General features: G+C 39.8%; 1 protein-coding gene across 1 annotated transcript; it reads left to right on the forward strand.

The window, feature by feature from the left end:
* The first annotated feature begins 523 nt into the window (after positions 1 to 523).
* Positions 524 to 21,740, forward strand: SERPINB5 (serpin family B member 5). Its single transcript, XM_020786677.3, has 7 exons — positions 524 to 643; positions 8,013 to 8,190; positions 11,208 to 11,345; positions 15,703 to 15,820; positions 17,007 to 17,149; positions 18,715 to 18,882; positions 20,848 to 21,740. Exons 2-7 carry the CDS (start codon positions 8,023 to 8,025, stop codon positions 21,238 to 21,240), a joined length of 1,128 nt encoding a protein of 375 aa, XP_020642336.3. The 5' UTR covers positions 524 to 643; positions 8,013 to 8,022; the 3' UTR covers positions 21,241 to 21,740.
* The last annotated feature ends 4,927 nt before the right edge of the window (positions 21,741 to 26,667 follow it).

The raw sequence follows: 26,667 nt of genomic DNA on the forward strand, positions 1-26,667 counted from the left end.
GTGGGTTTTTGAAGTGTAAACTCTTAACCAAAAACATTCATTTTGTAAATTATAGCTTGAACTTGCTCCTTTCCCCCAGTGTTTAGAAGTAATGAGTAGTAAGTAATGCAGTTACCTCTACCTAGCTCCTTTTTGGAAGAATGTAGTTTACAGAGTTACACATTATTTCCAGGCTAAGTACTACAAATGAAAATTGAATAGTATGATTTGATTCACCGATGGTCCTCCCTTGTGTTATTTGAGGTCATAGTCCTGTGCCGGTAAAATAAACAGCGACAGCTCTTTTTATGTTTATAGTTTTGGAATTACACATGCATTTGCCTTCCCCATCTTCTTGTCAGATATTCTTTTCAAAATGTACTCGGGAAAGCAATCGTCATAAAATGGCTGCTTCCTGCTGGAGCATGTCATGGCCTTCTGGAATCTTATACTTGGCATACATTGCCTTTTTCTATCATGCATAAATTGCCAAGAGGGATGATTAATACAAGAGAGTGCAACCACAATAAGGGAGTGTCTCTGACGTTCAGGTGAGCTAGCACATTCTTCCTGGTCTACCTTTTTTACCAAGAGCACCTCTTCTTTCAGCTGTGCTTATTTCATCTTTTTCTCATATCAGTAAGTGGAATAACTGCATAGGGAGGTAAGTAACTGAAAATGTTGTTTTAAAATTGCCTTTTTTAAACAAGCACCTCAAAAAAGAATCTACTGGTGGACTTGAAGAAGAAATGGCAGTAAGAGCTTTGGGGAAGAAACTGCACTAATCGAGAATGTGACAAGACTTTTCCATTTGATGTAAACTTTTTTAGTAAATAGTTTTTATTACAGCAGCTTCTTTGCCAATTTGCAAAAAACAGCTAGCTCTGGGCCAGTATATGGTGTAATCACATTTATTAAAGACTCAGAACTTTATAGCCGATTTTTCAGATGACAGGGGAAATGCTGAACACATTATTTGTAAAACAAGGTATTCTATTGTAATACAACTTTATTCTGCTAACTGCACTGCTGGCTGAATGCGCCTTTTGTGCATGCTGTATATAAAGCACACCAGCCTGTCCAGAGCTGGTGTTTTTCCGATGTGTTAGATCATAGCGTCTATCTTATTCATGTACCAGAGCTGCTAAATAGAAGTACTGGGAGTTTTAGTGCAGATTTGAACTGTCGGGAACCAGTTTTCAGGAAGCCGGTCTGTAAAATGAGATTACTGAAACAGACTCTGTGCATGGTGAAATTATCTCTTGGGTGTATCTCGTCAATTCAGCTTTGCTAATACTGTTACTTAACTGGCTCATCCTTGCTCCTTAGAACTTCACTTTCTGCATCGCTTGCATTACTCTTCATAGTGTTTTTCTCTAGAGAAAGTATTAGAAGGAAAGAGTCCCAGTGTGGTGGTCTCATGTTCCTGCCCAATCATACTACAGTAATTGGGTATTTTGTGTAGCTCAAAGCTTAGGCAGGCAGCGACGGAAAAAGACTACAATTGCAAGAATGCCATAGCTAGCTTGTTGACTGCTCACACTGGCTATAGGATTCTGAATGATATAATCCAAAGAAGAAGCTTCCCCCATCTTTAAAGACAGGAGTGGTATCCAGGCAATGCTTCAGTAAGCAATTGTTACTTGCTTAGAATTGCCTCCTTTTTTCTTTTCTTTTTTAAAATGATTCCACCAAGGAGAGAGAAAGCCAGTTGGAGCCCAAGGCCTATTGGAAGGTGGGAGCCTCTGTTATTCTGAATTAGACTGTTGGCACATCTATCAGAATGGTCAACTCTGACCAGCAAAGGCTCTCTCCACAGTTTAAGGCAGTGGTCTTTTCTAGTCCTGCCTGAAGATAACTAGTCATCCCTCATATTCCAGGTTGGTCATCCATCCAAGTACTACCTGGGTCTGACTGTGCTTAACTTCCAAAGTCAGAAGGGAGAAGGGTGTTCAGGGAGCATGTGTGTGGATGCTCATAAGTTTATATCACAGGATGTTTTGATGTAGTTGTCTTGTTAATCAGAGGCGCTTTTAAATGCTTTCCATGGATAAACCTCCCCCAAATAAATGCAAACCCAGACTCCTGGTCTGCACAGCTAAAAGTGACATCAACGAACACCCCATCACACCCTACTTGATGATTTGGTATCTTTATATATCACAAGCCTATGTGCCAACAAAAGAATTAGCACAAAATCCTCAGAAAGGATCTGTTAGATTCATCCACCTATTAAATGATGGCAAGAGACTGAGTCAGTGGCAAGAACTCCTGCATGTCTCTCTCATCTCCACGAAAGTGGCCACCCCCAAGCTGAGCGTGTTCTCACATGCTAGTCTATAAGTCATCATTAATAATATTTGGTTTTCTGAATGTAAAACATTATCCAGATCGCTTTATTGACAAGAAGAGCCAGAGATCATGCAGAGGAATGATGCCTCGTAAAGACCGGTAGCAAAATGGTGGATGGCACATGAATCAACATCCAGGGCAGGGTTGAATGAACACCCAGCAGCAACTTTGCTAAAACTAAGCAGGTTTGGATCTAGGCAGAACTTGGATGGGAGCATACATTTGAATCTTAAGTATATTAGCTTACTTCCATGCAGAATGACAAGCAAAATACAGTTGTTGTTGAAAGTTGTTTTTTTTTAATTACACAGTGTGTAACTTATGGCAAACATAACTTAGCAGACTCTAAGTCTATGAAGCACTCCAGAACCATCCTGATTTTGCTGTATTTATCCTGGAGCTAGCATTGCATAAACAGACACATTGTCACAGAGCCAGTGTGATATTGGATAGGAACGTCAAAGATCCAGATAGCAGTGTTTCACTAGATCTGGCAGAACCGGAGATGCAAAATGCAAACATGAGACTGTTGCATCAAAAAGAAACAAGTTTGTTCTTTTTCTTTCTTTTTTTTAAACAGCCCACTAGCTTCTGGTTTCCGGTCTTTCCAAAACAGGGCACTGTATTTTCCAGAGTAGGAAAAAAAGGCAACTTCCAAAAGCTGCTAAATGCAGTTGGTGCTTCCGTCTTGCAATGTTGGTCCTATCATTTGGCAGAGGGAGTACAGTAGCTCTTTCAGGCAGCAGAACGTGGGTGTCATGAAAAGACAATGCATTGTTAGTTGTATAGTTTGTTTTCCCTCCAGTTTTACTTTCAGAGAGTAGGGGAGGTGCTTGTAGGATTTTCAGACTGAATACTGTGCCTGAACAACTTGACTGGCCTTGGGTACTGTGAACCCAGACATGGGTGAATGGGAGTCACCTTTTGCCATTCTGCCTCTAGCAGTCAAATGTCTTCAGCTGCTCAAGAATGCTCTCTTTTTGCCTGCCTAACTCATATTCATTGTTAAGTAGGAACAAATGGAGGGTGCCTGGCAAAGTACAGGTGGTGCTTGACTTTATATTGTTGTTATGTTGCCTCTTACGTTGCTATGCTGTCATGTTGCCTCTGAGTTACAGTGACTGTATGAATGAGCGAACTCCAAAATGCCCTGTCCTCAACCACCCTGTTTAGCTACTTCAGACCCAAAGCCTGTGGCTTCCTTTAGTGAGTCACTCCATCTGTACTTAGTCTGACATTTTTCCTGCTGTCTTACACTTTTCCCAGTGCGATTATCTTTTCCAGAGAATCCTGCCTTCTCATGATGTGTCCAAAGTAGGACTGCGTCAGTTTAAAAATATTTTGCCTCCAGAGATAGTTCGGGCTTGATTTGATCTAGGAGCCACTTGCTTATCTTTCTGGCAATCCAAGGTATCTGCAGATTTTTCTTCCAGCACCATATTTCAAATGAATCAATTGGTTTTCTGTCAGCTTTCCTAAATGGCCAGCTTTCACATCTCTGCATGATGATCAGAAATACAAGAGTGTGGAGTGATACATCTTTATAGGTGATGATCTTTTCTGATTCCTTTGTTGCTGCCCTTCTAATTCTTTGTCTTCCGATTTCTCGACTGCAGTTTCTATTTGGATTGATGATGGATCCAAGGTTTACAGCAGTGGTTCTTAACGTGGGCGATAATGCCCCCCAGGGGGTGATTTCATTTTTCAGGGGGGCGGTAGAACGAAAAGGGGCGGCAGGGGGGCGCTGGAGCAGAAGGGGGGGCACTGGAGCAAGCCAAACCTGTGAAGATGGCTGCAACCTTTTTACAATGTGCATGAATATATATTTTCCTCCAATCTTAATTTAGTTTCAGAGTTTTCATCTTGAAATTTTTAGTTCCTGCATTGCGGTTTGTTTTTATGCTTTTTTATATTTCTTTTTCTGTCTTAAAATTCGCTTGCAACTAAGTCATTAAATGTTACTTTTTGGGGGCATTTCATTTTCTTGGAATGGAATTTTGTTTTCAGGTGTCATTGGATTTAAGTGTCTTAAATAATAAATAAATAAATAAATAAATAAATAAATAAATAAATAAATAAATAAATAAATAAATAAATAAATAAATAAAAAAAGATGTCATCACCGCAGGGAGGGGGGCAATGATAACTTCCTCAATGGCTCAAGGGGGCGTTTCTTTCAAAAAGGTTAAGAACCACTGGTTTACAGTATCTTTATTTCAATTTCTTCATTGTCAATGCTAAGATTGTGTAGTTCTTCTGTAGTTATGATTTTTGTCTTCTTAATATTCAGCTGTACAGTAGTTCTGCTTTTGCACTTTCTTCTTTCACTTTCACTAAAAGTCATTTCAAATAATTGCTGCTTTCTACCAGTAAGATGATGTCATCATATATTATAAGGTGTGAAAAACGTGTGAATATACTTAAAAGATACTTCTAAAAATTAGTTCCAGCCTGAGATTTCCACATTTTATTTATCACATTTTGTTCACCTAGAATTGCAGGTAAATATGTACACTGGCTATTTAGTAATATTTTAAACTGTGCATGGAGGTAGGAGTGCAGGATAGTTCTCAATTGAAATGAGTTTCTTTGTGGGAGGACAGGTATGAATCAAAGTAATAATAACAAAAATAGTAGTGATAATAACAACAATGGTATTGAATTTAACCACCAATGTATACTATGGGTTATCAACAATGGTTAATAATTAATTTAATCAGGAGTTCTCAGGAAACCTCTAAATGGAAAATTTAATGAACAGAATGTCTCATCTTAGCTGTTTTAATGATACATGGGTGGGTCACAAGCTAACTGTACTTCAGAGGAACCGCTATGCCTTGGGCAATTGGTTAGATGCTGACTTAATATTTCTTGAGTGTGGGGAAGAAAGAATGTGGCACAGCCTTCTATTACCATTTGCTTAAACCCATGCTTCAGGTTTTCCCTGACTCCACCCCAGTCTGAGATTTCCCAGTGACTCATGGCTTAGTAGTTGTGATTTTCTGGGGCATTGCTTCATCAGGAATAAATATTGACATTTGCCTTCTAGGTCTCCTACTGACTATCATTGTTCCCACGACAGTCTGCATCATGCTGTCACTTGCTTGTCAGGGAGAGATGGAATAAGGGCAATAACTAAGGGCCTCCTTTCTCTGTATTATTAGATTTCTTAATGTTCACATACTCTGTTTTCTTCTGTTGCCTTCTGACATGCCTCACACTTCACCTGTTGTGGAAACTGTTTAGATCTCTCTTTTGAAGAGCTGCTTCAAACATTGCTAGTTGCTTGCTACTCTCTTTGTATGGAGGCCTGCAATCCAGTGATGTTCACAGGAGGAGCTGTTTATCAATTGGAAAAGGAAGCACCATGTCTTGTGGTCATGCAAAACCACTGAAGTGCATTGGCTCAGTGGGGCCAGGAAACAATCACAACACACTGAGTGATCTTCTAAAATTTGTTCAGAGATTAACAGACATACACAGAAGCAGGCAGTGAAGATTAAAGAAGCCTTACAAAAAGGAAAAAGGGGGTGAGGCGAGAGAGAGTGAGTAAAACGCTGCCGAACATGTGTTACAAATCCTTATATTATATCATGATCATCCACAACCATATCAGAAAGGGTCTCCGCTGATCAGGGGATAGATTGACTACAGGGTGCAGATATGAAACAGGACAAGAGTGTGGGTGTTCTGATTAGGGTTTATCTAACAGCTTTACAGATCAGTTTGCATGCATAATTAGGCTGTCCCCTGCTGATTACATCTGTCAGATGTTTCCAACTGCCTTATCTAATGGAAAGGGGATATCAACTCTTGCAGGGGTCTTGTGTTCTGCCTGTTAGTAAACCCAGAAACTACATTATGTGAATAATCTTGCTCAAGCTAAAAAAAAACAAGGGGGATCTAGAACAAAAGTATTATTGGGGGGGGGGAACCTTATAGAGGGCACCATAGAAAGTGGCATTATTACACCATGTGAACATTTATCATCATAGAAGGAAGGCTTCCAGCATTGTTTTCATCACATTAAGATGTCATGTGGGCCATGGATTCCATATGGAAACAGCTTCAAATGACCTTAGTTCTGGATACAGGCACGAGCTCTGTACTGTTGTATCACCTTGGTTAAGCAAGGAGTCCCTGACATCCAAAACAGACACTGAAAGACAGAAATATTTTTCCTTGTTATAATACACAATTTAAGCACAATAATATCCTTTCTGTGCCTTGTTTGTATTTGATTTCCTACCCTGTTTCCCTGAAAATAAGACCTAACCTGAAAATAAGCACTAGTATGATTTTTCAGGATGCTTGTAATATAAGCCCTATCCCAAAAATAAGCCCCAGTTAAGTGAAACCCTGCCCTCCACCCTTGTGCAGCAACCAGAAGAAGATGACAGGACTGTATTTGAATAAATGTAGATTGTTGTACATGGAAAAAAATAAAACATCCCTTGAAAATAAGCCCTAATGCATTTTTCAAGCAAAAATTAATACAAACCCAGTCTTATTTTCGGGGAAAGATGGTACAATATAATTGTTTGTTTTCGGGATTTTTTGGAAAAAATTATGTGGGGCTATAAGAAACATGGTAATAGTGTTTTTTCATGAATATAGGCAATTTAAATCAAATCTTTCTAAGAAGTCATGAAGAATAGCCTGCAGCTATAGTCTTATGGTTCTAGCAGGGCCAAGGACCATTTCCCTCATTTGCTGGCTGCTCAGGGGCTACATTTCTAATAGGGATGGACTAAAAGGGAGGATGTAGCCAAAAATCAAAAAATGAATACGTATTTATTTATTTATTTATTTATTTATTTATTTATTTATTTATTTATTTATTTATTTATTTATTTATTTATTTATTTATGACAGTTACTAGAATAGTGGGATTTTGTTAGCGGAAAACAAAATAGGTTTAACTTTTAAAAAATGCTAAATGCTAAAAGCCCCCCCCCGCCACTCTTTAGTTCCCAATTTAAAAAGTGAAATAAAATGGTAGACAAACCCCCTAGTAGTGCAGGGGAACCTTCGAAACATGGCAAAATTGCCCTCATGCTCCTTAAAGGGCACAAGGGGAGATTCTGAGCTAGAAAGTGTTTTGTTTTTTTCTCAAGAAATGCTTAATTTCGGAGGCAGTGCTCAGGCTTCTCAAAGCATGGCAAAGTTGTTTCCATGCCCTTGGGAGGGGTGCTTTGTGAGCAAAAATTATTTTAGAAAATAAATAAGTGTGCGAAAATATCCCTGAGGCCTCTATGCAGCCATGTTGCTCATCTCTGCAACAAACACTCAATTGGAGTAAATCCCATCGAACCTCCTGCTGGGTTATTCTGTTCTTGCTTCTGCAGACACGCTCATCAAATGGAGCCAACCTCCTCTCTTCACTGTTGGAAAGTGGTACACCTGCGGTGGAGCTATTCCTGCTTGTGTATAAACCCTACTTGTGAGCACAAACTCCAGTGTGTAGAGCTTACACATGAGCAAGAATGTCTCCACATCAGACAAGATGCATTCTCTTTGCAACACAGGAGAGGGGCAAGGTGTTCCTCTGAGCATCATCATGAGTATATTCACACAAGTAAGACCTAAATGCTTTGTTTTTAAATAGACATGCACAGGATTATGCTTTAGAGCCACAACGCAGTGCAGAATATGGATTAAAGTTATCTGTTCTGTTTCAGAACCACAACCATGGATGCTGTCCAGATTGCAAACACCGCTTTTGCAGTTGATTTATTCAAAAAACTAGCTGAAAAGGACAAAACTGCTAATATTATTTTTGCTCCGCTTTGCACTTCCACCTCTCTGGCTCTTGCATACAAAGCTGCCAAGGGTGATACGGCAACTCAGATGAAACAGGTGAGTAATTGCCATTAATTTGGATGTCAGATAATTAGATGTTAACTCTCCATTCTATGCAGTAAAGTGCATGTTTCTTTTCCTCGGTAAACTGGTGTTTTCTTGTTTACAGGTATGGCATGACTCCTCTGTATTAACATGGATGCAGAGGGGCAGCTAGACTTCCTGCCTCCCTCATTCTTTGCTTATGTTGACCACAATGAATCTGAAGATGAGAGATTCATGCTCATCTGCATGCTCTCCATGTGAGCAAAAACCCTGGAATCCTCTATATCCAAGTCATTGAATCCATAAGCAAAGCAATGAAGGAGGAGGGACTCATATGGTCCCTTCCAGCTCTGCAGTTCTAAGATTATCATTATCGTTATCACTGTCATTATCAAATTGGGAAATAAGTAAATGACACATTAAATTAGACAAAGCAGACCATTTAAGCCTGTACCAAATATGTTTGGATTGAAACAGAGGGTTTGGAGAACTCAAAATCTTTCCTAATTATTTCCTTAGAAATCCAGTGTATGAATATTGCTGTGAGGGAGCAAGGTGTAGACTGAAAATTCCTGTTGTCATCTTCTCTATTTGCAAAATGCAGTTCACACCTCACAGGACGGTATTTTGGGGAGTAATCACTCATAGCCTTAGACGATTGCTGTCAATTTGCACACAAGCAATGAGAGGACCAAGTAACCCATGAATAGTTTTCAAGGAGTCATTCAGCATGATTTGAACAAAAATAACCTTATTTGTCACATACAGGCTTCATCTATTGGAAAGTATCTTCGGAGCTTTGTGCATTAGTTTAAACATAGGGGCTGAAATCATGTTGCTTTAGGGTAGTAAGCTGAACCAACAGAAGTTACAGAAGAGTTGACTCATGAAATCCTCTGTGAGTCAATGGCCCTAGTCTAGTGTGATTTATTATGCTAAGCAACAAGATTTCAGCTACTATGTGGCACCTGCGCATTTTCTCCAATGAAATGAATTACAGGTGGTGTGTCTGTGCGTGTGACAGTAAGCAAAAGAGCGTGCACAGTTGTCAACAGGAAAATGGTATGGATGAACACTTGAGGTCAATGTCTTCTCCAAGTACAGGAGTTGATGGATTGTAACCCCGCCTCCACCCATAAGCAGCCATTCTACTTTTTAAGAGCCATAGTAGAGCCATCCACTCATGATGTTCCTGTCATTTTAGTCATCTTAACTCTGGAAGTAGATTCCAGATTCTAGGACCTGATTCTTAAACTTTGTTTGAGTCATATAAGTCAGCTAAAGATTGCAGTCTTAATTTAAAAAGCAATACAGTAGTCCTCATGTGTTGTGATATCCGTAGCCTTTCACTGAGATGCTGATGAAATTCTCTCAATATATTGGATTAGATCCAAAGTTTCTGTGAGCAAAACTCTGCTTAAAGGACATTCCTAGCAAAGGAGCAGGTGGAGAGGTAATTTTCAATGGTTTGTCTTTAAATGTGTTCCTCCTTCTGTGTCCTGAAACTAGTGGGTTTGATTGACTTCTGGAAGAGTGCTGATGAGGCCCAGAGGGGGAAAGAAACAAGTAGCTGAAAAAGGGAGACTCTCCCTCTGTGCCTGCTTCAGTGTCATTACTTGGTGGATCTTCTGTGAATAGAAGAAGCCCACCCACATGCAGGAGGGCAAGTGTAGATGCAGGACATGGCTACTTTTTAAATTCACTCTTACATACCCTTATTTACTGGGATAAGAATATGGGTTCTCTGATGGACCCTTAACCATAGTTAGATAGCAAGTAACTGAATGTACAAATAAATGAGGGATGTCAGGAGTGGGTTCCTCCAAGGGTCCACATTGGGGTAGGCAATTGTGTCGAGTCCAAGGGCTATTGTCCCACATACGCACCAGTCTTGCTGCGGGCCATGCCAGCTACTCCTGCGAAAAATAAAAGTGACATTCTGGTTTTCAGAAAAACTTGTTCATTTACCATGGAAAAAAAGTTGTGTTTGTGTGTGATTCCTCCCCCCCCCCAACAATGCATGTTGCTCTCTTAGTATCTTGTTTTAGAGGAGATTTATGCCCTGGGTCATTTTTGGAAGCAATATTGAACACCCTCTGGTTTGGAAAATAAATGTGAATGATTGAACATGGAAAAGTCTCTACAATTATGCATGGTGGAAAGTGTGTAGAAAGTAGTATCTTACTGTCACAACGCTACAGTCCAGGCCTATCCAATGAAGCTGAATGGTAGGAAATTCAAGGAAAGGGTTTCTTTGTACATCACAATCAAACTTATGAAATTCAGTACGATTGATGAGATTATACCAACCAACTGGGATAGATTTAAAAGGGAATGAGACAAATTCATGGAGGATAAAGCTATCAGTGGCTACTCTCATGACAATAACTATGTATTGCTTCCAGAGTCAGAAACAATATGCCACTGACCATTTTCTGTGGAGCATGAATGAGACGTACTCTTACCTTCATGGCCTGTTTATGGGCTTTCCAGAGATATCTGATAGGCCACTGTGGGAAAAGAATGTTGAATCAGATAGGACTTCAGTTGTGTTCTAACCTAGCACAAAGCTTAGCAATAACTAGTTATAAGTGACATCCTTAATTGTAACTAGTTACTTTTGGGGTAACTGGAGCGTAACCAAGTTATATTCTAAAAGTATCATAGTGGCCAGAATCGTATTCCATAAGGGAAATCACGTAACTCCCAGTGATGAATTGCTGCCCATTAAGGAAGTGCTTGTTGCATTTCTGGTCACATGCCCAGGAATACAACTAGCACCTCATTAGCAAGTGGGAATTTGCCACAAAGACTTTTGCAGTTTCCCTGATGCAAGTGTAAATCGGCATAGAATTTTGATCACAGACTAATTATGAAGTTACTTTTTGATGTTAAGACAAACATTTTCTTTTACTTTTAGAGGGCATTTAAACACATAGCAGGAGTGTTATGTTCTTATTTGGCTTGATTATATTGGAAGATCAGTATGCCCAAATATCTGTATTAAGCTGAAATTTGTCTGACAACAGGGCCTTCATTTAGAAGATGTCAAAGATGTTCCTTTTGGATTCCAAACACTTACAAATGACACTTCCAAACTTAGTTCTTTTTATTCATTGAAAATGGTCAAGCGGCTTTATGTAGAGAAGTCTCTCAACCCTACTACGGTAAGCTACTGATAAACAATGGCTGTTTCTCTCTGGGACATCTGGTTGACATTTGTGGTTTAAACCTGATCATTTATTTAAAATATTGATATTTTAATTGCTGGCACAATGAGCACTATTGCTATGTTAAGATTTGCATTATTTACTTGCACTGCATTCAAATCAATTTGGTACCTCATTAAAAAACAGAATGAAAATATATTTTTACACTTTTATTGCAAAAGTTGCTTTATATTTTGCTTACAATTATTTGACCCAAACTTCTACATGTTCTGAAAACAAAGTAACAAATGACTATTAACCATGTCATCCAGTGCCCATGATTTGTAGAAAATTTTAAAAAAAGCAATATATATGATTGAAATTTCACTCTTTTTTCCCCAAGTGGTGATCAGCATAGTTATTAAGCAAAAGTTTGGCAGTTGCATATAGGAGAAATAAAGATAGCTCTGCTGGTTTATACCAGAACTCTGAACATCAAACATTAGCTAGTTATTACTGGTTCTTATATATCACTTTTGTTAGCATTAATTAAAATATTTGTGCCCATGCATTCAGTACAGGACATATGTCAATCTACTCTTCTCGGAAAGAACAGATGCTGAAATTTCACTTGTTGGCTTTTGGTTATAATAAATAATATATAACATAAAACTTAGCAGAGTTTAGATATAGCAGCTTCAAGTGTTTAGAGTAAAAAAACCCCACTATTTTATAGAGTAAGCGCCTGATCACACCTAGCAAAAGAACCCAATTATACTGAAATGGCTGTTTTTAAGATTGTTTCATGGATTTCTGAGCACACGGTGCATGGCCAAGATGGACTCATTTTCCTGGCCCATGGTTTACTTCTGGTTACTTTCCCCCTCTCCAGGAGGGTTGTTTTATTTTATACAAGTGATGAATTGCTTCATTTCTTATTCTTTCAGCATGTATGAATGTTGTCAATTTATTTCCTTTGCAAAGCAGTCGGGTTTCTGGGTGCTGTGGCCACTTCATGGCCATAGTGCTTTTATCCTTTTTTCAACAAATTGGCATTAGGATCTGCTGGCGGTACTGCCACGACAAAAGCTCAACATGGATACATTACTCAGAAGGAAACAACCATCCCCCATCTCTTGAAAGAGGGCTTCAGATTCCCTCCTTTCAATTGTAAAGAAGGGAGCATTGCATTTATTTAACTCTGCTCTTTACAATACTTTTGCAAGTCTGGCACCTAAAGGTCTCCCCCCAATAATGAAAATTATCGGATTTGTAGTCCAAAAAACCCAGAATGCACACCCCTAGTTGTCATGTGGGTTGTGTTTGCCTCATTTACTTTTACTGACAGGGGCTTCCATTCGGCCAGGAAAGGAGTAAATCTTTTCCTTCTTGTGCCTCCTCCAACACTCTTTCCCAGTCATCTAGAGCAGGTGTTGGGGGATGAGAGCAGATGAAAATTGTATTTTTCTCCTTTCTCCTGAGAGAAGCCTACAATGGTTCAAAGAGCCTTCTAAATGTGGAAGCTCACCAGTTGGCTACACCTCTGCAGTTTTTTCATTTCATGAGCATTTAATCCCAACTTGTCCTGTCTCTATCTCTCTCTGTAGGCAGACAGACAGTATCTGTCAGCTGAGTCTGCTTCATACATGAGAGGAAGTAGGCTCTATTTAGTTAAAATGTGTGCCATAATAAATTTGTTAATCTTTGAGACGACACAAGGTTCATTGCTAGTTTTACTGTAATTTAATTCTTGATTATTCAGCATTTAGAACGGAAGTCCTTATTTCTATATCATCTTCTAGTTTGTATAATATAATGTCTAGATTACATATGCTAAATTGAAGAGTTAATCCCAATTAAAATAAATCTACTGAATAAGTGAAATTTATATTTTATTAAATTATTCATATTCAGTTAATGTATTTTATTAGATTATAACTTGGAATAAAAAAAGATTTACGGTTTTATCTATAATTTTGAAATGAATGCTAAATTACATTCCATGCGATCATGTTCCACACTGGGTTGAAAAGCAGCCAAATTTATATCAGTGTCCTTTTCATTTTAGTTCCCTTTGGATATGTATATTTTTACACAAGCCTTAGAAATGGCTTTTTAGAATATTTGTTTAATGAGGGTTGAAAGTTCTTCTGCCCGAAATTAGAGTGTGACCTATTTGTTTTAGATTTATTCAAAATTTATCTTAATTTAATTTCAGACGAACATGAACACACTAAATGCAGATTTATACATGAAAATTCACTCTATCATAATCTGAGTGTAAGATATTAATCAAATTAGTATCTGGTGACTGTTTAAGAGGATATAATCCTATATTAGATAAAAAGTAGTGCAGCCCAGCTTTACTGCCGATTGAGAGCTAGTTTGAGAGCTCTTCATTCTCTCTCGTCATTCTGTATGGGATGCAAAAGCTGTTTATAGCACTTTTAACCCTCCCTTCCCCCATTTAAACATTATCATGAGAGCATTATGCCCATATACTTATTGGGGCAGGAAGACCTACGTGGTTAAATGATTCTTATTGAGATGTAGCACTACCACATCAGTCAGATCAAGTAAATTTCAAATTGCTTACCCATTCTTTTCTTTGGATCTACCTGCGCCTGGTGATGGCAGGAACAAAAAGCAGTCTGGATGGCTCTTTGCTTCTTCTCTCTAGTTGCTTCTTTAGTGGTAAAAATGCTAGCCAAAGTCACCTGGAGTAGCCATATTATTGCTACCACCATTCACTTTTGTGCCAATCCTGAGCCCTTCATTTGCCCACTTCAGAACCTGTACACAACAGCAGTTACTTCAGTTTTGGGATGTGTATGAATGCTAATATTGCCCACAGTTTTCTCCATCTGTAAAATGGGCAAAACTTTTTCTAGACTGTCTTCTAAATATACAGTTCTGTAATAATGTACCATTCATTTGTGGCTTGTGCATGTGGCCACATGTAGTGTGTGTCTGGGGGGGGTTCTGCATTAATTACGCCCTAGCTTTTTTGCTTGTGACACAGTGTGGTCTATTAGGCTGGTAAGATGATGTGTTGGCACCCTGAATGGGTGTACCATTTGGCAGCAGCAGATGTATTAGCACTTGGAATAGCTGTCAAGGACCAGAAACCTGTGGCTATCCACATGCCATCCTGCAATTCCCCTCATCTCTGATGGTTGATCTTGCTGACTAGGGCTGATGGGTGTTGGAGTCCCTAAGGGGTACAGTTGTCAACCCCTGCTACAGGAAACAGAACATTTATTGTTACAGCCCCATCTTATCTTTCTCTTTCTTTCCAAATTCTTTCCAATTTTATCTTTCTGTTCACATCCTTGTAGTGCAATCCTGGTAAAACTGGTTGACTTATTAGTCCAGCTTCTGCTACCTGCTGGGTACTCAAGAGCTGGGCTTTTATGTTCCTGACATTCCACGCCATATGGCTGGTGGAATGCATTTCTGTTGTAAAAATGCATGCAGATATGCCAGACCATAAGATTTTGGAATAAACCCCACTACATTATGCCATCTCCTTTGTCTCACCCCCATATTTACAAATCAGAGGCCTTTTTTCAAAGTTGACAAGATGATCTGGAGATCTGCAGAGAGGGAGATAGGCATTCATTCCAGGCAATGGTTTCTCCCGCCTTTGGTTGTGACGGGGAAGAGTGACAGGAGAGGGAACTGACAGAGGCAAGCCTAGTTTGGATGGTTTGCCAGAGTTCCCCGCAGTTAAAAACCAGAGGGTTTCCCCCGTCCTAGTGGATTCACGCCTCTCTGTGTGTGCACATAGTTGGTCATAACTCTGCGGTTACCAGGTTTTGTGATGGGATGGGTGGAGATCAGGTGGGTTATCTGGGGATCTGCTCCTTATTGCTGTGCCAATACTGGGCTGCTGCAGCCAACCCAAATGGTGGTCTTCTACACCCGCTATGTACTACTTATCGTCATCCAGAAAAACATTAATTTCATCACATTGTGTATGTTCATTTTAAGAGGGTGCTGGGATGATGTCCCAGTGGTCTCACCTCACTTTCCAATCATCCCCCCTCTCATTTCCTCATAAGGTAAGAAATCCCACTGTGATATCCATGGGATGCTTTTTAAATAAAAGGTCTGCCATGGCTTGTAGCTATGGACAGCCGTTGCTTGCCAAGCCTCAGAATTAGTTTAGACACTGGTAGAGATCTTACGGAAACCATTTTTTTTTATTGTAACTGGAAAAAATTCAACATAATGTGGATGGGAAATCATTATATGAATCTAGTTTCTTGAATAAAGTATTAATTCCATTGTGATCTGGCCAAATATTTTAAGGTTAGGAATTTAGAATCAGCATGATATATGAAAGCATAATCTGTCTCCTTGCCTCTTTCAGGAATTTCTTAGTTCTGTCAAAAGACCCTTCCCCTCGGAATTTGAATTAGCAGATTTTAAAGAAAAAAAAGAAGACACAAGGCTGCAAATCAATAAATCTGTTTCTGATCTTACTGATGGCAAGTGCATACTCTATCCACTGATTTGTTTGATGTCCTTGAATGCTGATGTGAACTCTTTGTGAATTGTGCCAGGCATTTCATTATGAAAAACGTGGGTAGAGGTTGTGATATGTTTCTTAACTGCTTAGTTAAAATGACACTGTCCTCTTTGTCTTGGATCATGATGGAAACTTCTTTTCCGTTCTGCTTGCCACCGTGATTTATCTTTCACTCCAAGAGACTGGAAATATGATAGGGTTGTTGGGGTGTTTTTTAAAAATATTTTTTACTGTATTTCCAAGAATCCCACTGCCCGCATGGCCAGAGGGTTTCAGTACAGACACTTGATCTGAAAGCAACAGTTGCCTTGATTTTTGCACAGTTGTTTGGTCTTCTGTGTTCTTTCTGTATTCCCTGTGGTAGGAATATAGAAAGAACCCTGCACTATCATTTTTGAAGATTGAGAGATGTGCTCTTAGGGACCATGTCAGTTTGCGAGTGTGTGTTTAAGGCCAAGTGAAAATGACTCCATTCATGCAATGCCAATGCTAAGAGTTATTTTATTTGAGTGTTATAGTTGTCTGAATCCATATAAGATTAATAATCTACTTGGAGAAGGAGACAAGCTTTAAATATTTGGTTTGCACAGTGTTCCTGCTCCAGATTGGACCATTTGGTCTGCATTTTGTGTGACAATAAAAGCTCTCATTGATGCCAGCGGAAGACAAAGCTGGGTCACTCCACGACATTCATGTTGACAATATGCTCCTCACCAATGGCTTTGCCACAAGAGCCCTTTGTGCTAATCTGTCTTCCATTTTAACATATGAATCTCCCTCAGATTTGGTTATTTGGGCTGATGTTGTCTACATGAATTGGCAGGAAGACAACACAGTGTCTAACGGGGCTCTGCTGTGTTAGATTAGGTCACAGGACTCAAGTGTGTGTGTGGGATTCTGCAAAATATGTTCTGTTGTACTTAGAGTAAGTGCCCTACGAAAGAATTTGGGCCAGACCATGGAAAAATAGAATTCACTAATTTGTCATAGGGACACTGCCTTGTGCAGGGCATGTGGGTGGCAAATAATGACCTTGCCCATCTGAAAACATCTAATGCTTCAAAATTTGGACTTTGGAAGTACCTGAATTGGCAGGATGTCAGGGGCATGTTTCAAATGCAGTATTCTTGTCAATGGGTCTGCAGGTAAAATGGAGAACATTTTGGTTGAGGAGAGTGTCAATGATCAGACGAAGATCCTTCTGGTAAATGCAGCCTATTTTGTAACAAACTGGATGAAGAAATTTTCTGAGGAGCAAACTAAGGAATGTCCTTTCAGAATAAACAAGGTATGAAAAAGATTATTTTCCACTCCCACTTCAGTGAAATGCATAGTAAAATGGCTCAGCAAACTGTGATTGTGTGCTGATTCCAGGCAGAAATGTGCTTCTGTTTTTACACAATCCCCTCAGCCATAAATAAGCAACCATTTCAAGCAGTGATCAGAGCGGTAGTGGAGCCATGTTTCACAGAGTCAACACCTTGAGACCTGTTCTTCTTGAATTAAAGAAATTATACTGTCTTATGCTAACCCCCCTCAGTTAATTCCTGTGAGCTACCTGTGTTGTAATTTGGGCTGGCTTGGTCTTGAATGATAATGAAGACTGATTATTTTTTTAGTCAAGACTTGTTCCCTGAAGGCAAGGAAAGTGCTAGAACTGGCTGTGTTGCTGCTGCCATGGATCAACACAATTGCTTGCATTTTTAAGCTCTCTTTGGGGTGTATGCCTTGTGCACTGTTATGAGTACATGTGCTTCAAAATTCAAGACACCACGGATTGTGATACAAGCTGGCTATTTGTGACTGCCGAGTAGCAAGTACAGGTCCTTTGCTCACAAAGCAACACATTTCTTGGGAAATGGATTTTAATTCAAGCAAAGCCAGTGAAAGGACCATGTCTTTTTAATCCCTGATACAGTATTTAATAAAATAAAATATAGGATGTTTTAATTTTACAGAAGCACAAAATTAGATCCCAAGCGTATGGTTTTGGTGCTCTTGTAATCTGCGCAGTTGGAAACCACTACCACTAATGCTAGCCACTTGCCATGTGCAGGTTTTTGCTACAACTGCCCCTCACGCTGAGACAAAAATAACTCCCCTCAATATTTATTCCTTTATGGCTTGGTGTACTATTGGTCCCAGTCAATGTAAGATACTAATACAGAAAAAGTCCCATGTGTTTTTAAAAGTGAACAGTTATGTAGTGAAGCAGAAGTGGTGACTTCTGGTTACCAGCCCCCCCCCCCCCGAAACTGACATTTCTTCTTGGGATGGGGCAGTCTTTGATGTTCTCACTGGGAGTGGAAAAAACTTAATCCTTAATCTCAATGTATTGAGGGCAGGAAATACCCCGCAATCTCCTTAATGATAAATGAACTTTTCATCCTATTACTGGAGGTTATCTGGCTGTGGAGCCGGAGTTTGGAAGTTGTCTCTCCCGTGTGTAGAGTCTGCCTGTGTGGCCTTGGGTCAGCTGCACACTCCCAATATCCTCCCAGAGGAAGGGAATGGTAAACCACTTCTGGGTATTTTACCAGGATTGCCGTAAGTCAGAATTGACTGGAGAGCAAATGATGATGATGATGATGATGATGATGATGATGATGATGATGATGATGATGATGATGATGATTGCTAGACGGTTGCAAACTCCCCCCTCCCCAAAGTCTCGCTATATATATGTATACACTTACACAGTTCAGCAGTCGAGCTGTTGGTAAGGTGTGGCTAAAAACTGTGAATTCATTTCTTGAGGCACATTTGCAACATATGTGCACATGCTTAGCCGGAGCCCTTAACTGTTTCTAGCCTTCATGCAAACTCCTTTCCATTTCTATTGATTCTGAGCAGACTGAAACCAAACCAGTGCAGATGATGAACCTGGAAGCTACGTTTTGTCTGGGCTACATAAATGATTTGAAGACCAAGATTCTGGAACTTCCCTGTCATAACAAGCACATGAGCATGTTCATCTTGCTGCCTAAAGATATAGAGGACGATACCACTGGGTTGGAACAGGTAGAAAACCATCTAAAAGCTGCCTTTGATGAATAAAAATAAGATCTGCACATTGATCATTCTCATATAGGAATGCTTCACAATGGTCTGTGTAGAAAGGAACAAGAAATGCCTTAGGTTCTTCACACTCAATTGTTACAAGGCCTAGGCTCATATTCTGCAAGTCACTGCTGCACAAAATGTAGACTTTATTCCAGGTGCAGGAACTACTGCATGAACTGATGTGGTTACAAGAAGTGGCACGATTCTCCAGATTTTACTATGGGTGTCATGGTGTTGCACTAGTACAGCATGTTACAGTCATCCACACAAGATGCCATGTGCTGATGGGTCACAAAGACACTGCATGGATCTGTGAGAGTGCAACCACCATGGATAACACCCCCCACAAATGATCACTTACTAAGGGAAATAATTCCCAGTAGGAGGAGGATGTGAACTTCCTATTAAACTAATAAACCATTCCCTTTTCCAAGATGACAGATCAATTATGGCCACAATGCCACTGCTCAAATCCCACCCTTTTCAGAGGCCCCCACCTCAAAAGTGGAATAAGAGTACCAAGATATTTTATAGCCTTGAGAAACAGATGGAAGGAAATATTTCTAATGTATCTCTGGACCAGTTTATAAAGAGATCACGTGATACTACTGGGCCAACCTGGAAAGAACTAGAAATTATCCTACATAACCTTTTCTGTATTTCTTAGGGCTAGAAAACCTCTTCCTGTTGGTCTATGATGGCATAAGGAGTTACCTGCCAGCTTGAGAGAGGCATGGTTTTATACCTAGACAGGAGATTCACATTTCCTTAGTACTGATAATCTCTGTGTTGCCTGCCTCACTCTAGGTTGGCCCCATCCTTATAATCCTTCTGATAGCAAGTGAAAACCTTCCTTGTTAAGTTGGTTTTTACCTATAAACTTTGCAGGATTGTATTTTTTAGAAGGGGATGCAGGACATTGTTATTAGTACTTTTTTAAGATCAGGTATTTTAAATTTGTTGCAACTTTTTAAACTAATGGTGTTTTATTTTTCTTTTGTTTAATTCTGTTTGAATATAATCTCTTAATTTATGTGTTTTAATTTTTGTAAGCTGCCCCGAGTAGACGCTGTCTAGAGGGGCGGGGTAAAAATTGAATAAATAAAATAAATAAATAAATAAATAAATAAATTTACTATGATTTTATAAATGTACTTTAAATGGTTGTATATGGCCCCAATCAATCAATCAATCAATCAGTCAGTCAATCAATCAGTCAATCAATCAATCAATCAATCAATCAATCAATCAATCAATCAATCAATCAATCAATCAATCAATCAATCAATCAATCAATCAATCAATCAATCAATCAGTTGTAGCTTGTCAGATATTTGGCAGCTCCACTGCTCTTGCTTCTGAGGCAGTCAGAAACGCCACATCATTTGCTGAGGCTTGCACACATGGTTGATGGCCTGTCTACCTTGGCTAGTCATATATATTTATATCAGTACTTCATGGAGGTCAGTAAACAAGTACTGTGTCATGTGGGAGTTACAACTGGAGGCTTGCATTTCAGGATGGAAGTGTGCTGGTTGCTGTCATAAGAAGTTGCTCTAGCTTTTTTTGTATACTGTTATAACTGTGTGTACTGGTAAGGGTCTAAATTAATGCACTGCTTGTGGCAGCCTCCAGATTTTGTTCTGCCTTCAAACTTTTTCTTGCAGTCTTCTCCCTGGAGCCAGAGAGAAGGCATTGGGAGGCTTCCCAACTGTCCAGACCAAGATTTTAGGATCTGCTAAAGGCAGAAGGTTTGCTTGCTTCAGTTGGTAGAAAGAGCTTTCGTCTTCCATCAGATATGGCTTAGCATATATACGTATATTACCTCTGCTGTCATTCTTTGTAGCCTAAGGGAGTCACGGAGCAGCAGGTGAAGCATTATGAAGACCGAGATTCTCATTTACTGCCCTCTTGTTTCCTCAGCTTGAGAAGGAGCTCACCTGTGAGAAGCTGCTACAATGGACCAATCCAAGTGCGATGGCGAACACAAAAGTGAATGTATTTCTCCCCAAATTCAAATTAGAAGGAGAATACGATTTCAAGCCAATTTTAGAAAGCCTTGGCATGACCCATATGTTTGATGAGAACGCGGCAGATTTCACTGAAATGTCAGAGACAAAAGGAGTAATTTTGTCCAAGATCATCCACAAAGTCTCCTTGGAAGTAGCTGAAGATGGGACAGACTCCCGAGATGTACCAGGTTACCGGATCCTGCAGCACAAAGATGAATTCAATGCTAACCATCCATTTCTTTTCTTCTTTAAGCACAACAAAAGTCGTAGCATTGTTTTTGCTGGCAGATTCTGTTCCCCTTAAACAGAAAAATCCCATTAAAAAAATCTGATCTGTCACCACCATTTTCTGTAAGCCTGAGCATGAAATATTGAAAGGCAATCTTTTCATTTGCATATGTCGAGCATGCAACACAAGTCACCTCTCCTAGGAAGCCATTCTTCAAAGCAGATTTGAACACACTTCCTGTGTGCAGCATTAGAATTGTATACAACATGTAACTCACTGAGGCAATTAATTGTTTAATCCTGACCTGGGTTGATGCTTAGAGCAGTCTCCTCCCATTTTAACATCCTGAAAACACTCGTCTCTTATTGGAATAATGGAAATCTTTGCTTGGCCTGCGTTACATACTGACAGTGGGGAAAAATAGAATAAAAAGTCTGTAATTTGTATGGGATTAATTCCTATTCTAATGGTATTGTCCAAGAGCTTCACTGTTGTTGTCTAATGCTTTCCTGCTGTTTTTATTTAATAAATCGGATTACCTTAAGGCATTCCAAGTAAAAGCACTGCAAACCTAACCTCTGTTTCTCATTATTGAAGCTCAAGGGAATTATATAAGCATAATGTGACACTTACGTGTTGTCAAAAACAGAGGAAATATCTTGTAACAGAAGAGGACAAAACATGCTATACATTTGCATTGCCTAAAATGTATGAACGCTTATTTAAATGCCTAGATGCAAATTTGGGTATAAATTCTGGCATTTAAATAGAAATATACAGCAGTCTTTCTTACCACAGCGGGCAAGAGCCTAAACCCATGCCAGGTTGCAGTTATGGGAGGAGCTTGAGGCCTGGATCAGTCCTGGTTATTTTCTTGGAAAATAGTGAGACCTCTGTCTGCTAGGGAAGGCAGACCTTGGCAACTGATATTCATATGTAGATGGTAGGATCATCAAGATAGTAAAGAATAGATTAAGTGGGAAGGTAACCAGGAACAAATCATAGCTTGGAAAAGTTGCTTCTTGGAGTATACCTCTTAGAATACTCCAACTGGCTTGTCCAGACCCTGCATTAAGGCCTCCTGAACACCTCCAAATAGTTGTTTTTTTATGGTAGATGAGTTCAAAATGTTAAGAAATTTCTCTTGGTGTTCAAATAAAATCTACATCCCAGAAATTTGTGGATGTAGCACCACATATATTGAATGGTTGCTGGCAATGCAAATAAAACCTCAATTACAACCTGTGATTGGGTTCGTTATAAGGTGGAGGCAGCTCTTTCCTTTGGGCGGGAAATAACCATGAAGAGTAATTTTGAACATTAACAGATTTATTAGACTTAACTTCTGGAGAATCACAACGACTTCTATAGGTCCAAAACAACTTAGTTCCGGTAAATATCCATAAGAATCAGGTAACGTTTGTAAGACAGAATTGTCCAATTTTACTGCGGAGCTGGACCAAACTGCTCTCTGTCCATCGGTTTCCGCAACAGCGTGCTCCTCACGGCACAGATTGTGCCACAACACATGTGGCGTGGCCAATCTCCCTCGAGTGGTGGTTGATTGAAGGAGGTGTCTGGCTGGATCACCCTCCTCCAGTGACCCTGTCCCCTTGGGAAGACCACCACAGTCTATTCTGAAGTCCCTGTAACAGTCACTCCTTCCTTCTTTTGAGTCGGATCAGGCAGTAATCCTCCAACCTTCAGGTTGGGGAAATCTTGCAACAGATCGCACACTTTTCTATATTCCGTTTCTCCTCCTCCTTTCATCTCCTCTCCCGTTACTCTGAATACTCTCACCCCTTCCTCCTCCTTTTTATCTTCCTCCCACACAAACAAAGGTAGCTCCTCCCCTTCTGTGTCTTTTCCCTCTTCTACTAAACAAACTTCTATCCTTTCTCCTCATTTCCTTTAGCCTTCATCCCTTCTGTCTCTTCTTTCATTGATTTAGGAGACGGCGCACTGTCAACACCTTCCTCAAGACCTACTCCTCCTTCACACAACCCTATACAGTTAGATTTGAATCTAGTACTGTATAAGGTTGGTTTGGGTGTAACACCAAACAATGTTCTGACAGTATGGCTAGAATACTACTGGTATGCATGTAAGTTTATGTAACTTCCTTTAGCTAATTGAGAAGGTGGCAGGACATCTCGGTCATGTGCTTGGTCATGTGATTGTGCAGCTGACATGTGGTGGTCAATTGACCACAATGACCAGCATCAAGTTATAAGAAACGTATATCAACATGAAAAGGTCTTCAGCCTATATCATAAGCCTTGTGTCCTCAAGTCCGTTCCCCCTTCTGGAGCTTGGGAAAATTAGTTTTTGGATTCCATTTCCCAGAATCCTCAACCACCAAACATGACAGATACGTGGAACTTTCCCATCATATCATTTTGACTCAGACACAAGAATGTTTCAATGGTGTTTGTTCACATGAGGTAAAAGACAGCAAATGATGAAAAGTTAGGTGAGGCACCTGCACCTGGGAGTCACATCTGAGTGAGCTGTCATGCATCCCAAACCACTGCATACACAATGCTTTCTGTTCTCACAGTCATTGGTGAATCATCAAGTGATGAGAAATAGGTGTCTGCAAACAAAGTAGCACAACAAACATATTGCTTTCCTGCAATTCAAATAACTAGACGTTTGAGGACTATAGCATCTCATCTGATCTCAGGAAGATCTCTCAGAGTGGTATCTATGGAGACACTACAAAGCAACACCCATACTAAAAGAAGAAGGAAATGTTCTCGTAGGCGGCTTGGCTGGGGTGGGACAAAGAGGCAGCTCAGAGATTACTCTATAGTATATTAGCTAACAAAATCCTATGTATGGGTCATGAGGTCTAGCATCTTTCATGAGGGAACAAAACCAGGTTGAATGGTGTGGGAGGGAAAATGAGGAGCCATCTGGAAAGGAGCCTAAGGATGGTATTTCAAAACCAGTCATACTGTCAAAAAAAAAAAAAAAAGCAAGACAATTTGTCTAAAAAGAGAAATATTTATACAGTAGGACCCTAGTATCCTCTGGTGATTGGCCCAAGCCCCTGCAGATGTGGAAAACTGCAGATATAGCAAATCTGATATATAGCATAGCCTCTGTCTCCCCCTAGGGTCCAGTTTTGGTAATGCACCCTGGAAACATATTTCTGATTTTTTAAAAAAATTTAATATTTTCATGCAGTGAACAAGTGAAACCATGGTGAAATATATTACTAAAATAGGTTTAGAAGCTTATAGATGCTTCTTCATTCAGTTAAGAAGTGGTTCCAGCTGCCTTGAATCAGAGAATTGTTAAGATTGGACTGTGTCGCTAGTCAAGGAAAATCGTAATTCGTAAGGCCACTACCACTTGGTTGAAAGATTCTCTCAGCTGCCCAACTCAAAGTTATATTGGATGAAATGGGTTATTCAGACCATTGGTTGGCAAAGTGTGGTCTTTAAAGGGCCTGCAGCCCCTAGCAACTCTTGCTTCCCCCACTCATCTACTCCCATTAATTTTTATTTTTTAAAAAATGCTCACAAAGTTCCCTTGTTCCTTCTATGAGGCACAGTAAGAACTTTCGTTGTGTTTTGGGCCCTCAACACTTGAACCTCAGCCCCCCATTTTAGGGTCCTATTTAAAAACCAATAAACTCCCCATAAACTTTATACAGTATTTGGGAAGTCAGGAGAGCATGGGGACAGCTGGGGCCCTCTCATGAGGTAAAGTCTAGGGGTGAGGATGGACATCCCTCAGATCTCTCGAAGTGGGGCTTCTGGCCCATGAGAGTAAAATAGACTCTCTGTGATCCTTTTCCCAAGTTCTACCCCTGGCGGCTAAACTGACAGGAGCTCCTATGGAAACCCCTCCCTCCCCACTATTAACAATCAGCAATAGTGATGATAAATATATTTTAAGAATTTTTTTTTAAAAAAATCTTTCAACTTTTCTTTGAAAGTTTCAATGAAAAGTTTCAACTTTTCATTCTGGCTTTAATGTCTTCTCTTTTTGCCCCTTCTCAGTATTGTGCAGATAAGTATCTCTAGTGACTTCAATTTTAAGTAAGCAGACGCAGAATAAAGTGTCCTAATGGGAGAGGTGCATCCAGGCAACAGGCTCAGAAATTAGCCTGCTCATTCCCATCATGCTTCCAACTTGTTACAACTTGCATAGGCTGCCTCCTGCTTCCCTATTCCAAGAACACTCCGTTCAGTTTGGTGTAATTCCATGCGAATGAAGAAAGTCTGCCCAAAAGCTAATCAAGAGCCATTTTTTTTAACAAAAACAGATTCAGGCTGCATTAAAATACAGAAAAGTCACTAAAACGATTTTGGCTTTTGGATAATGAGCTCTACAATCAGGGTCACAAAAACTTATTCCATGCAGCAAGAGGATATGCCAAAATATCACCGTGAGGTCACCTGCAGCCGGAATATTAATTAGCAGGTGTGGCAATTGTTTTTGTGCTCCTGTTCCCCCAGAAAGCGGAGCCAAAGTCGTGAAGAAAGCAAGTCTCTTAGTTTCTGAAGAGAAGGAGGTAAATATGATATCGTTTGCTTAAGTATTAAAATCCCTAAAGGTGGATTATCCCCACCTACCCCAAGCGAAATTGTTTCATGACATATTAAAGGCAATTGTGGGATTTAGAAAGAGAAACTGTGAAATTCTGCATGAGATGATGCCTTTTCTTCGCGTTTATTCCTTGGCTGTGCATAGTTCCCTGTTTTGGACAGTTCTATTTAATTGCTTCTTTTTAAACATGTGAACAACATTGTGACAGAGCAATCCAGGTAAATTAATTTTAAAAAAAAGTCAGGATACAATGCAAACTGAGATCTATGATGTTAGAATTATCAATGTTACATATGTGAAATATGTTTCTGCCTGAGGCAACAGGACCAAATAAGAGATGGATGTTAATGATGAGAATGTGCATTATTTAAAAATGTAAATAGCAGCTGGGTGGGGAAGGGAAAATGTGGGGAATGGAAAAGAAACCGGATGGAAGGGAATTTAGGGAGGAAAGCTTGATTCCCATTCATCCTGTAATCCTGATGAAAATAATCCCCTTAAAGCCATTTACATGGTGGTGATGGAGACCTCCATTAGTGTTCAACAGAGATTACATCCTCTTCACAGTAGAATTCACAAAACTGTTGGATTTTTGTTTGAACTTTGCATGCCGCCTGTGGTTTGAGTGAGTGGGAGGGGCTTTTCTGAGCTGGAGGGACTGTCAATCTATCTAGCATGAACCAATCGTTCCCTTCTGCCTCTGAATTCAAATAGAGCTCCTCCTCTCAGCTGGTGTTTCTTTCCCCCTCTTTAGTCTGTTGGAAGTCACGTTTGTCAGTTTGCTATTGATCTGTTTACAACTGTTAAGTAATGAAATGTTTTTATTTGTTTTACAACAAATGTCTGTGAGTTGCTGAAACTTTCAGCTCCAGTTAATGAGAAAGGGGTGGACTATCTGGGGAACTTGTATGTATTCTCCTTCATGGATCTCTGTATTTC

The sequence above is a fragment of the Pogona vitticeps genome, chromosome 4 (assembly GCF_051106095.1).
Source record: "Pogona vitticeps strain Pit_001003342236 chromosome 4, PviZW2.1, whole genome shotgun sequence".
Lineage (NCBI taxonomy): Eukaryota > Metazoa > Chordata > Lepidosauria > Squamata > Agamidae > Pogona > Pogona vitticeps.

What these genes read in the sequence shown, in the direction of transcription:
- SERPINB5 (XM_020786677.3), top strand. Translation starts at nt 8,023, where the DNA reads ATGGATGCTGTCCAGATTGCAAACACCGCTTTTGCAGTTGATTTATTC. An exon ending in CGGCAACTCAGATGAAACAG is followed by an intron (nt 8,191 to 11,207) that starts GTGAGTAATTGC and finishes GTCTGACAACAG; the next exon opens with GGCCTTCATTTAGAAGATGT. An exon ending in ATACCACTGGGTTGGAACAG is followed by an intron (nt 18,883 to 20,847) that starts GTAGAAAACCAT and finishes TTGTTTCCTCAG; the next exon opens with CTTGAGAAGGAGCTCACCTG.